Source organism: Microcebus murinus, chromosome 5, assembly GCF_040939455.1.
Source record: "Microcebus murinus isolate Inina chromosome 5, M.murinus_Inina_mat1.0, whole genome shotgun sequence".
Taxonomy (NCBI): domain Eukaryota; kingdom Metazoa; phylum Chordata; class Mammalia; order Primates; family Cheirogaleidae; genus Microcebus; species Microcebus murinus.
In genome coordinates, this window is record NC_134108.1 from 33,495,763 (window position 1) to 33,509,897 (window position 14,135).

The window sequence follows — 14,135 nt, forward strand, 5'->3', positions numbered from 1 at the left end:
GTATCTGCATATAAAATGTTTTCACAGAACAAAAAGATAAAAACCAAATAGAAAAAAAAATGGGTACAATGCCAGTTGTACAATGAGCATTTCAGAGAAGACACAGGTATAAATATTTCAAGTATCTCAGAAAGTCATTTTATTCGTAATCAGGTGCATATTAGATATTTTCTACCACGAAATTGACAAAAATTAAGAAATGATAATACAGAGCGTTAAGATATAATTTAAATGGAGTTGGCATATATTGCTGGTGAGTATGTAAATTGGTAACAGTTTGACATCATCTTGTAAAGTTCAATATTTATAACATTTGTTTCAGTCAAAATGGGCCTTATGTAACCCATAGGCTACAGTTTGCCAACCCCTGAAATAGAGTGAGAAGTATTTGTGTATTTGGGAAATGGCAGATGGTTTTAAACTTTTGCCTTCTTCTCTTGAATGTAAAGCAGCGGTCCCCAGCCTTTTTGGCACTAGGGACTGTTTTCATGGAAGACAGTTTTTCCATGGACCAGGGAGTGGGGTGTGGTTTCAGGGTGATTCAAGTGCATTACATTTATTGTGCACTTTATTTCAGTTAGTATTACATTGTAATATATAATGAAATAGTTATACAACTCACCACAGGTTGAGGGCCCCCCCCCATATAAAACAGTTACAGTAGTCATTTAATCACATGTACATTTTAGAAAACTCATACCTGTAGCAATATATATGTTTGCTTATTTGATACATATACATATAGTCGATATATATGTGTGTGTGTGTGTGCAAAATTTTAGGAAGCCAACATGGACAGCAGGAGGGCTAGTGACAAAACAAGATTGGGTCTTCAAGGAAGTTGAAGTTGAAAAGGAGAATTTAGGACAGATTTCAGAGCTAACTTAGCAGAATGACTAAACCATATTAAAGAAGTAAGTCTCTATTTTACCCAATTCAATGAATTTAAATGGGAAGCTCGAAAAATCAATATGTATGATAAAATATTTGCTCTTCATTAAGTTACTATGAAGCAGGCTGGGTGTGGTGGCTCACACCTGTAATCCTAGCACTTTAGGAGGCCAAGAGTTCAAGATCACCCTGAAGCAACATGAGACCTCATCGCTACAAAATAAAAGAAAAATTGAAAAATTGGCCAGGCATGATGTCCCATGCCTATAGTCCAAGCTACTCAGAAGGCTGAGGCAGAGGATCACTCAAAGCCCAGGAGTTTGAGGTTGCTGTGAGCTATGATGATGCTACTACCCTCTAGCCTGGGCAATGGAGTGAGACCCTGTCTCCCCATCCCCCCCAAAAAACAATTACTATGAAGCAAATAATATTTTACATGTTTTTTACCTTTAAATACATTACTGCATCATACTTGATTGCTTTTTTAAAATTATTTTTTCATTTGTTCAGAATTTTATGTAATAGTTTTAAACTGTGATTTTAAAGCCAAAACAAATTTAGAAAATCTAAGACTAGAAGGAGATGCCTTGAACAGTGTGAAATTAATTTTAAATATTTGTAATATTAGTCTATACTTTTATTTCATAGTTATTTAAAGTCTTCACAAACTTCACTACTATTTTCTGCATCAGAGATTTTCAGGTAGCAGCTATATCTTTATTAAACAAGAATAAATTACTTTGCAGCTACTGTTAAAACAAAATATGTGGCTTATAGCTGCTTTTTGTGTTGTTGTTACCAATGAAAAACTCTGATAGACTCTGTTTTTTATAGTCAGCAATCTAATACTGGACAAGTTTCATAAGATCACATGAGATGATGAAGCAAAATGACTTCAAAGAACCATTGAGTTAAATAATACATACTTCAAGATGCCCGTAAGGCTTAGGCCTCCACTGTGGCAGACTATTTAATTAATAACATGTGCTTTACAAAACCCATCATTATATATTTATATTATAGACCGCTAAGATTTGTTAAAAGCTGTTTTTCAATAATGTCAGTTCCCCTAGTTATAGTTTCTCATTTTTATATGATGACTCCAAAAAACTTACATCTAAGTCGTATCTACCCAGGGCAGCAGCATCTACTACTGCTTCTAGTATTACAGTGTTTCAGTTCATAAAAACCTTTCGCATCATTATGTCACTTGATATTCCTAAAAGCTACTTAATATAGGTAATGTTATTTATTTTTATTTTATGGATGAAGTTATTAACTCTAAGAGATGCTAACTTGTTCATTGTCATACAATAAACAAGAGAAGATTTAAAAATCAAAATAAGGTGCTGCTGATAAAATCTTTCATTGTTTCCATGCCATTGCAATTTTCCTGTACTTTGCTTTGGTGGTAGGTAGTTTGGTGGTAGCTGGTGGCAAGGAAACAATTAGCCCTGTGAAGGAATGGCTAGCACAGGGGCTTGAAATTTCCAGAGAGGACTCAGAAATGCATGTACCAAGTTCATCTTATGCTAACATCCAAAACAAGAAGATATGTATCTGATCAAATATATCCTTGTGTTTTTTTAAGAAGACAACTGATTTTCTATATGCCAGTACAACCTAGCTTACTAATGTCATTCTTTCATTTATTTAACTAATACTTTTTGTAGTGTTGATCCTTTCCAGGTCCTACTAGAAATTCAGTGGTGAGCAAAATAAGCATGGTTCTTGCGTTTATGGACTTTACTGTAACTGCAGCAGGAAGCCATTGGAGGGCTCGAATGAGGGATGTGATATGATATAATTCAAACCCTAGAAATACTATGTACTACAGTATGAGCTGTTTGTTTGTTTGTTTGTTTGTTTGTTTGTTTGTTTGAGACAGAGTTTCACTTTGTTGCCCAGGCTAGACTGAGTGCCATGGCGTCAGCCTAGCTCACCACAGCAACCTCAATCTCCTGGGCTCAAGTGATCCTCCTGCCTCAGTCTCCCGAGTAGCTGGGACTACAGGCATGTGCCACCATGCCCGGCTAATTTTTTGTATATATATTTTTAGTTGGTCAATTAATTTCTTTCTATTTTTAGTAGAGACGGGGTCTTGCTCAGGCTGGTTTCGAACTCCTGACCTCGAGCAGTCCGCCCACCTCGGCCTCCCAGAGTGCTAGGATTACAGGCGTGAGCCACCGCGCCCGGCCCAGTATGAGCTTTAATGTGGAATAGGCAGAGAATACAGTCAGAGAGATAGCATGGAGGAACTGATGGGTAATCTGGGTGAGAGATGATACCGACCTTAATTAAGGTAGTAGCAGTGAAGATGGCAAAAAAGTGGAGACGAGATATTTAGGAAGTAGTGGTGCTTTGTAACTAACTGTGTGAGAAAGAGAGGTAAAGTGACCATGCATCTCAGTTTGTCCAAGATAATTCCAGTTTTTGCCTTTTCTCCTGTCATAATTATTTAAGAGTATTCCCTTTCACTTTCAAAAGCATCCCAGTTTGGATGATTAATTATATGTTAATCCCAGTGATAAGGAAAGAATTGAGGATTCAAGAATGATGCCCAAGCTTCTAGCTTGAACAACTGTGCAGAGTTGTGCCATTTACTGAAAGAGTATATACTAGAAGAGGAACTGGTGTAAGATAAGATTATGATCTCAGGTTTGGAGTGGTGTGTTTGGGGTGACTGTCATGCACTGAAATGAAGACATAATAATCACATGACTACATAGGTCAGGAGTTCAGGTTGGAGCTTTTGGCTAGAGATATATTGTAATTTGAGAGTGATCACTTATGAGGATATTGCCTGAAATGATGTAAATGTATAAGATCACCAAATCAGAAAGTATGAAAAATAGTGTGAAGAGGCATAGGTCCTTGAGGAACTCAAAGGAGCCTATTTTTAATAGATTGGCAAACAAGGGGGGACTCACAAAGGAGATCTGGAAAGGAGAGGCCAGAGTCATAAGAAACTAGGAGATGCTGAAGTAATGGAAGCCCTGGGAAAAGCATGTTGCAGGAAACAAGTAATGGACAGGTATGTCCAGTGTTACTAAAAGAGTACACAAAATAAGATGAGAAAAGTGCACATTGACTTCAGTGTGTCATTAGAGACATTGGTGATGGTGGTTTGGTGGGGTTGAGCGACATAATCCTGCTTGTGGAATTTTTTTATTTTTTTTTTTTTTATAGAGATTGGGTCTCACTATGTTGCTCAGGCTGGTCTTGAACTCCTAGGCTCAAGTGATCCTCTCCCCTGGGCTTGCCAAAGTGCTGGGATTACTGGTGTGAGCTACTGCACCTACCTGCTTGTGCAATTTTAAGGAACAATTAGAACATGATTGTGAACAATTTTTCAGATCTATAACTGAAAAAGGAAGAAAGCACAAGTGAAAAACCAGGAGGATTTGCAGAATTTGATTGACGATGATGTCTCTGAAGATGTTATAAGATCGCCTAATACATTGTACTTAGAGGCTTCTATCTTTAATGTCCATCATGAAAGTGGAAGAATGATTCTGTATAATCACCACTATTAAAATGATTTTAATTTTTTAGGTAAATTTGTGATTTTAAAATTATTTTATTTTTAAGTAGTGGGAGCAAGGACACAATTTATGAACTTCCTCTAACTATTTTTGCCCCCCAAAAATACATCTCATAAATTGGCCCAATAAAAAAATGAAATTCTGCCTTAGTTCTTTTTTTCTTATTGTGCAAAGAATTATGCCAGCTTGAGAACACTGAGGATTCTTTGAATGTTCTTTGGAAGATATAAAAGGTAAAGATTTATGGCAAAGGAAAGCATTTCTGAAAAAGGTGTTCCACATTGTCTTTGTGTATATGCATAAATTATAAACAGGACTCAGGAGTGCTGTCACTATAATAGCTTTTTGCTCTCTTTGAAGAAAATAGAAAATGCTCACTTAAGGGCTACTGCTTGCATTTCCATTAATGAATCTTTTAAGCTTGAATGATTTTAAATAGGATATTTATGTTCCTTGGTCCTAGTAGGCCAAGAACTTAGGAAAACATGTGTGATTAAAGTATCCAAAGTAATAAATTTATACAGACATATTTAGTAAAAAAAACAGTGTTAGTAGTAGCAATACTCATAATAATAATAAATGTCACAGTTAAAGCCTTTGAGGAAGATTCACAATCAAGGGAAAACGACCGCCAAATCACATGTACTCAGAATTTGATTAGCCTTCTATACTCAAGTTTAATAATTATGTTGAAGATTAATGAACAACTTTTTACACAATAATTGTAATGATGAATGACAAGACCCCTTACCCAACTCAAATAAATAAATTGGACTGGGCTTTTTTTTTCTTGTTTAACCATTTAGTAAATGTAAATTGAAATCTAGCTTTTAACAAACACATATGGATTATTAAAGTGATATCACTGATTTGCATAAGATTATGAAAGTCTCAATGCTTTGCGCTCTGAATACACCTGCAAGTTTATCGGTGTCTCTGTTCAAAAATATACTTTTAGATTTTCTTTTTAATTCTGGAAATATATTTAGATGAATTCATTAGTAAATCTATATTATTTATAAGACCTTAAAAATTTCTTCATCCTCTGACTTTGAAATTATTTATCCATCACCCTTATGTCAGTGTTTTTAGTTACTAAACCCAGGTGATATTAATGCTGCTATCCATATTTCATGATGAATTTGTACCTATATATATTACCTGCTTCCTGTGGGGATTAGCAGTTCTAGACATTTTTATAAAATAGAACATACGCTACTTATGGCATAACATATTTAGAAAATTATTTCATAATAGCATTTCTTTTATTGAATTAAAATGCTATGTTAAAATACTGACCTCATTAAACGAGAACTGACCTTCCAGAGAATTTTCAGAAACATTTAATTCTGTAACTCACATATGTCAGGAAATCATCAAAGGATCATTATCATTACCCTCTGAAAGCCAAGTATAATGTAGAACCTGATGAGAGTAGGCTTTAATTAATGAATAATGATGATTTGTTGCATGGAGTAAAGTTTTTTCTAGGGATTTCTACATCAAACATTCTGTTTCTCTTCCTATTTGAAACAGTTTCTGTGTCAAACCAATCTAATTTAAGAATTACAATCACAATGTTCTTTTTAAATTTTATATTCAACTTTAGAATATACTCCACCTGTTTTCAGTATTTAAATCTGTAAATATGTATGTATACACACATATCTATGTGTAATTATACATAGATATGTGTGTATACATACATATAGATAGATACAGATTTAAATACTATTTATAGTATACTGTATACTGTATAAAAATCTGTATAGATACAGATTTAAATACTATTTAATTCTTATTAAACAAAATTAGCATTATCTTATTAAGCATGTGTATATATACACATAGATATGTATACACAGAGATATAGGTATGTATTTCTAAATTTGCTTCTGGAAAGGAAGAGATCTCTAACATATTCACTATATATTTTCAGGAATTGAACCATAAAGTAGTTTGAAAGGATTGAGCTACCTTTATTCATAATTATGAAATTGGAAATTTCTTGCAGCCTGGATATATGGAAAGTGTCAAGTCAGAAAGGAAAACTCCCTTTGCTCACCAGGAAAAAAATAAGCCAAACCCTTGCTTTTTCTGCTTGTGAATAATGGTTACCAAAACTAGTCATAGAGAAGTTTTATCCTATGCAATTGAAAAAAGATAAATTAAGACCGAGTAAATTGTTAACTTACTGTGTTAACTGTGTTCTAACACTTTTTTCCAAACTGTCTCTTTCATGCTGGTTTTGCTTTAAATTGCCATTTTGTAAAATGATACTAACATTAGATATATTTGTTCTTTCAAATTTCTTACCTGGAAAACATAAAAGTTAACAACCTTATCAGTCCCCTTTTGGCTGGTGGGAAAACTAGAGTGGACATCTATCTATTTATATGTGCAGAACTGGGGTTGAGGAGCAAGGAAGCTAAAAAAAGATGCTGAAGAGGAAAGGATTGGAATGTAGAAAAATAGATAATTTTTTAAATAGAATTAACATATTGTCCATTGGAAATATACAAGGTTACATGTAGAGATGCGTTTGTGTAGCTGTTCATTCAACCATCTCTTGACTCCAAATGCAAGACGCTGACGCTGGCTGTGACCAGCTGGCTGTGACCAGTGGTTTAAGGCAGTTTCCCCAATGTTCCTAATCCTAAGAATCACTTTGGCTCTTGTTATTCAGATTATGAGCAGGAGTGGCTGTGGATCTGGAAACATTGAGAAATGCTGTGTTAAAAGACAGAAGATGTATTAGATTTTTTCTCTGTCCTCGAGCAATTTATAATCTATCCTTATCTCTCTAAGCCTTACTTTTTTTAATCTATAAAATGTAGATAATAGTACTTTCATTGCCAGTTTTTAAGGTAAATGAGGTAAAAAGGAAATGTCTTCAGAGAGTTACTGGGGCTTGTAAATTTATTACAGTTTATCATTTTAATTGGGTATATGGGGAGTGGGCGTGGTTTTGATAAAGAAATGAAGTTAGGGCATACAAAGAATTTTATAAATTAATCATCTCAGAGTTCTACTCAGTTTTGTTATCTGAGTTTTATTTGGTAAGAGTATATGAAATATTCCTTGCTATATCTGTTTTTCTTTGCTTATTCTCTTCTTCTGCCAAACCAACTATTCATCTTAAATCTCATATATTAAATCATAAACTCATGCCTCTAGCAGTGAGACTATGTATTTATTTAACCTAACCCCTTGTGTCCCAGACAAGTATCATTGAAGCTGCCTTACAGCACCAAGCGCACAGCACCTTGCATTTGAGTCAAGAAATGTTTGCTGGCCGGGCGCTGTGGCTCACGCCTGTAATCCTAGCTCTTGGGAGGCCGAGGCGGGCGGATTGCTCAAGGTCAGGAGTTCGAAACCAGTCTGAGCAAGAGCGAGACCCCGTCTCTACTATAAATAGAAAGAAATTAATTGGCCAACTGATATATATATAAAAAATTAGCCGGGCATAGTGGCGCATGCCTGTAGTCCCAGCTACTCGGGAGGCTGAGGCAGAAGGATCACTGGAGCCCAGGAGTTTGAGGTTGCTGTGAGCTAGGCTGACGCCACGGCACTCACTCTAGCCTGGACAACAAAGCGAGACTCTGTCTCAAAAAAAAAAAAAAAAAAAGAAATGTTTGCTGATAAACAAAACGAATGTCTAAATCTGAACCCCTCTTTCCACTGTACCATGTGCTAAAAATCTTGTGTTCTGACTTTTAAGGACATTTAGAGAAAAATAACTCACCATTCCCTTTGATACTTATTTCTGCATTTTTATTTTTTTGTGCTAACAAAACCTTCAGTAGAAAGCTTTTCTCCATCTCAATCCTAAATCTTATGCTGGGGTTTAGCATGCTTCTGTATTTATATTTTCAGGTTATTATTATCCAAATACAATAAACAAATAGTCTTCTTATTTTTGGCTGGGAATAATTTGGGGAGGGGGGAATAATTAGCTGCTTTCAGTAACTGATTTTTTCGATTTGTTTAGCAGCAGCAACAGAAGAACCAGAAGTGATTCCAGATCCTGCCAAGCAGACAGACAGAGTGGTGAAAATAGCAGGAATTAGTGCCGGAATTTTGGTGTTCATCCTACTCCTCCTCGTTGTCATATTAATTGTAAAAAAGAGGTAAGACCTGGTATTGTCGTGTCCCACTTACTTACCCTTCATGTCGCTAGTTTAAAAAAATTTTTTCTCCAAGCTCTTTTACATTAGAACAAACAGTAAGAAGAATTTAATTTTAACAATGTTGCCAGCATCTGAGTCTATCGCACATATATTTTTAAATAAATTTTCATTTGGTTATTCGCAGTTGAATTTTAGATATAACTTTTACTAATTTAACCTTGAAATTAATGTAAGAATTTAAATTTTCAAATGCAAATGTGCTTGAGGTATTAATTTATCTTGTATTTGAAGTGTTATTAAGAATGGCAAAATATGGATTTATTTTGATACTTGATACTATGAATTATTTTATACTCTCACTCTGTATTTTTCTAAATCTTGGCTACAATAAGATATGAGAAGAATATAACCATATTTAGTAAACTGGTATATTAAATATTGATAGCCTAAAAATTTCAGCCTTTTAAAATGGAGAGTAAAATTTTTTAATTGAATATTAATTTTTTATACTATATCAAACAATATCGCCATCTTCTGGAATTATATGAAGATACTAAGAACTGCTAGAATTTAAACTGAATACTGTTCTGGAAAAGAAAGTATATTCCTCTGGAAAACATTTGAAAGGATACAGTTTTTATAATATGAGCTTTTGTCCATTATATGAAATGTCACTCTCTGTAAGGCATAGTCTGAGAAACTAATAGAGCACTCTAATCTTTCCAGTCATGTATTTTGGATAATGCTACAATTTGGAAGGACTTTTTAAAACAATCTTCACATGCAGAGTACGGTCCTAAAATAGTTTGGTGTATAGAAGTGGTTGTAATTTATGAATTCTATTGCATAATACAATAAATGATGTTGCTTATATTACATTAAATCATCTAAGATACTATTATAATCATTTTATACTTGAAATAAAGCATTAACATTATAGATAAGACTCATACTACATGTTTTAATGATTCCATCAGAGTTTATTTTAATATATTGCCTCTTTACAATTATCCCCTGGAGATATATATGTTGGAGAAGACACATCTGCATTAGAAACATTAGGTATGCATTATAGTGTTTTGTGTTAAATTAGCTACATACGTGCTTTCCCCAAACAGTGCTTTCTCTTGCTGTTGTCTCCCTCTGTGGTTGGAAAATACATCATATGTGAGGCAAAAAGATTTAAATATTTCAGTAATAAAAATTTGCCAATAAAGATCAATAAAACCTTCAACTATCTTCAGATCTTACGTTTCTTTTTAGTTTAAATTTGTATTGGGAGAGTTAACTAAAACAGTTTAGAGAGCAGAGTTAATTAACATTGCTTCACAATTAAAATTATTCCAGTCACTTCAAATTGGATATGGGCTTTATGAAAGTGGCTTCCGATTATGTCCCTCAGTTACAAGTGGGTTAAACATATCAGTTTTATTTGTCATTTATTTGAAAACACTTAACGTGTTTTAATAGCCTCCTTATCCATGGCTCTCTGTTTTGGGAAAAACAAAACAAATAGAAAAATAAATTTCCTAAAGTATGCTAAAACCATCACTAAGCAAGATTTTGGGGGGTAAAATGCTCTGACAGCTCTCTAAAATTGCATAATCTAACAAATTCTTTTTCTGGTTCATATTTTAAAGGATTAATGAGCCTCTCCTTAAAATATTTAACATTTGAGTTTTCATAATTATGCTTTAATTGATTGTATTTTGATGGAAAATATGCAAGGCTTTTGCTTCTCTTCCTCACCATCACCTCTATGACTAGGAAAAGTTGCAATTTATAGATAAGTAAAGTTCCATATTTAGGTATGTTACCTTCCGATATATAATATATCTACGTTACTTGAACCCCTTGCTAACCTAAGCAACTTTGTAATGATTTTTACACATACGGAGTGTGTGTCACACATGTATCATGTATGTTTTAATCACAATATATTTATTATACACACGTAAAAGCATACATATTGTAACACTATTGCATTGGGTATTATCAACTTTACCTTAAAACTTTTAGTATATAATATAGTTTCCCTTTTAATATCTAAATTTATATTAAAATAATGGAAAAGCAAGTTACTTTAGCATCTCATTATCTGCATTTTAATGGGAAATTGTTGAATATCTCAAGGCTTAGTCACTCACTGAGATTAATATATGTAGGTGTACTTCTTATGTTGAAAAAAGTTCCATGTATTTTTGGTTTTGTGTTGTAAAAGAATGGTTTGGAATTCAATTGAGTAAAGTTTTACAGCTAAGGGTACATATAAAGTAAGTTTTTAGGCTAAGAAAAGGGATATTGCATCTTTCAAAACGCAATGTCATTTTTTAATTTAATTGCTGTTGAATTATTTCCAAATGTATGCCATTTTTCCATTGGTTATGTATTATATTTTACATGCGCAGCACGAACATGTTAATAATTCAAACATAAATTTTAAATTATGTTTCAGTACAGTAAATGTTTGTGTATTATACCATATTCACATGCATCTACTGTAGAAATATCTTTGTGTATATATAGTATATGGTGCATATGTATATTCACATATGTATATACCTGTGTACCATTATGTTATACTAACTAACTTGTTTATAAAAATTTGGGTATTCTGCATATATGATATATTAACATGATAGATCTTTATGTTTGCATTTAAATAAAAATAGTCTATATAGTACACAAGTTCTATACACAGCTGTTCCATCTGTCACATATTTAGATGATAATGGATGATATTATGCTTAACTGCATGTTGAAAATACACAATCCATTTAATTTTTCAATTTTTTGGCTATAAGAGAAATGTCAGCATGTTATTTTTTTCCAAATTATGTATTTTAAATTTTATTTTTCTACTGCATATCTGTCTGTTTAATTGCATGGCAAAAGAAATCTAACAGTGCATGAGCAAATTGAAATGCAAAGCAAAAAAACATGAATTTTATTTTATTTTATTTTTTAACGCACATTTTTCTGCTTTATTGAATGTGACAGAGTCACGCTTTTCATTCACCATTGCTTCTCTTTTTCCACTGTCTGTGATTTGCTTGCCAGGAGGAGCTACTATTCTTACTCCTACTACCTGTAAGTAGAAAATGGGTGATGTACAACTTTACATGTGTTAAAGATGCAGTATCCCTTTTCAAAAACAAAACAGAATTTTTGCAATTTTGGTGTCATTTCAAAAAATGTTTATCTGGATGCTAAAACTATAAACTTTATTACCTATATTTTGCTAATCTTTTTTAAAAGGGATATTGTATTTCTGTATGTTCAGCTACTTTTTATTTATAATTTTCCATAAGTAGCTTTAGTCCACAGCCAAAAACATCATTTATTTACTGAAGTCAAACCTGTACCTTCTCTTAGCAATATTGCACTTCACTCATCTGGTAAAGTACAGATAGTGGTTGTAACTCACAAATCCCCGTCTTTACATAGCACCATGATGTTTGACGAAATGAGCCACATGATGTATTTATAGGAGAACACTCAGAATGCCTTCATGGGATGCAAATCAGATCAAGTCTGCATGTGATAACATCTCTCTCCATATTTCTAGGAATCCAGGATGGATTATCACTTCAGAACACCTTTTGTCTGGCTACGAAGCCCATCAGTGTGCTCTTCTTAAAAAAAAAAAAGAATAGGTGAAAAAAATTATACATTGTAGCAACAAAAAAATAAAAATTCTTTTTAGAGAAAAAAATGATTTTGTTTATTACAGCTTAAATATAGGACAAAGTTTTTCTAAAACCAAGGCCAAATAAACTTTTTGTCAACCTACTTAGGAACTAACATAGGTATCACGTAGCTACTTTTTTCTTCCAGAGTCTATGACTCATCTTAGACTTGGGTATGGAATACTCATTTGGATAAGGATGGAGAGGATTGTCCATTCTATTTCCTGAGTCATTTTTGGTTTATCACCTTATATGCTAGGGCCAAAGGAATGATACAACAAAGCATGCTTGGACTTGGCTTGACCAATATTTGGTCTACCACCTTTCAGTGCTTAAGGATTGAAATTGCTCATGTTTGGGCCATATATCCCACAACATTTAAATCACTAGGTAAATTTCAACTGGCTCTACAACAGAACTTTGTAAGAGTCTCCATAACTATAACACAATTCTGCCAGCATTTTAAATATTATAAACATTTGGCTTCCCAAAATCTGCTAAAACAAGCACATATAAACTAAGAGTGCTTCTAGCTTATTGTGATGAATCATAATATCCTTTTTAAATCGTGTTTGATGAAGCCAGAGGTAATTAACTGTACCATTTCATACAGTGATGGAGCACTTTCCCCCTTTATGGCCCACCCATTCATCCACCTGCAGAAGTTTATGCTGTTGGCAGCTTTGATAATGAAAATCATTTGCACATCTGTCAAACTCAAGTAGTTGCAAAATGAACTGCTTAACTGTCCTGAAGTGCACATTATTATGCCACTTGCTCAGGGGGAGACAAAGCATCAAACATACTGGAATCAATAAGTATTTAATTATGAGAATGTCAGTAAGCTTACCATTAGCCATCGATGTATCTCTAATATTAGAATGGGACTCCCTTTTTGGTGGATGGATGACATTTCTGTGTTCCAGACAATATAGCAGGTTATGCCAATGTTACTGTAATACTTAGGGCTACTGGCATTTTTTAATCATAACCAGAAAGAGTGTCACAGAAATATGCTTTTAAAGGCTACTGAAACATACCTAGTAAAGCTAATCTGAATTAAAGGGGTATTTTTATAAAAGTGAAAATAAATTTAAGTAGATCTTAAAACCAGATGCAAATTTTACAGTAATATTCATTGGCATTGTCATAGTAACTATCAGTTTTAAATCAAAACACTTAACACTTATGTTAATTTTTCTTTGTTTTGTAAGAGGTGGAATGAAAGCCTACCTCACAGGGTTGTTGTGAGGATTCAGGTATAAGAAGAAAGCTGATAATGCATGGCTGGGAGATATTAGTAAAGGTTGTATTCCCCCCTGATTTGTCAAGTAATCTAGGTTTATAAAGCTGAAAAGTAAAAGTCCTTCGTTGCATGCGAACTCCAACCTGTCATGCACTTGACAAATTCATTACTCTTTGTTTTTCCCCAATCATGAAATACATATATTTGGACATATTTTAAAGTAAAGTTTCAAGGTTTAAACTAGCCTTTTCTATTTACTCTGAATGGCTCATCTTCAAAATGTGAGTATTATTTTGAATCCAAATTTCAGTTTATGCTATTTTTATCCAATTCAATCTCTCATGTTTTTTTTTTTTGAGAAATGAATTCATTCTTTCTTCATGCCCAAGAAACAAAAACTGGAAATTATTTCTTAAACTATGTTCTTGCTGTTTTAGAATTTACAAATGGTAGAACATCTGCTATATTCATATTCTTCTCAAATTTATAACAACTAATGTTTAACTGCTAGAGTTAAGTAGTGCTTTATATCATAGCACTTTGTAATGTGGCAATTAAAAAAATGTAAGCCACTAGATATAGGAGCTTAGGCTTTGGAACCAGGTCATTCTTTATTGCTTGGTAGACAAATGAC

At 33.4% G+C, this 14,135-nt stretch overlaps 1 protein-coding gene across 9 annotated transcripts in view; it reads left to right on the forward strand.

Moving 5' to 3' along the window:
• PTPRK (protein tyrosine phosphatase receptor type K) overlaps positions 1 to 14,135 on the forward strand; it is a 514,888-nt gene that overhangs the window by 461,993 nt on the left and 38,760 nt on the right. For 3 of the 9 annotated variants that reach the window (XM_012736558.3, XM_076002976.1, XM_012736560.3), the window contains exons 14-16: positions 8,428 to 8,566; positions 9,587 to 9,628; positions 11,627 to 11,656. In XM_012736558.3, the coding sequence (XP_012592012.1) occupies positions 8,428 to 8,566; positions 9,587 to 9,628; positions 11,627 to 11,656 (211 nt within the window). The remainder of the gene's footprint in view (positions 1 to 8,427; positions 8,567 to 9,586; positions 9,629 to 11,626; positions 11,657 to 14,135) is intronic. The other 6 variants (XM_012736563.3, XM_012736564.2, XM_012736566.2 and 3 more) reach the window with 4 other exon arrangements.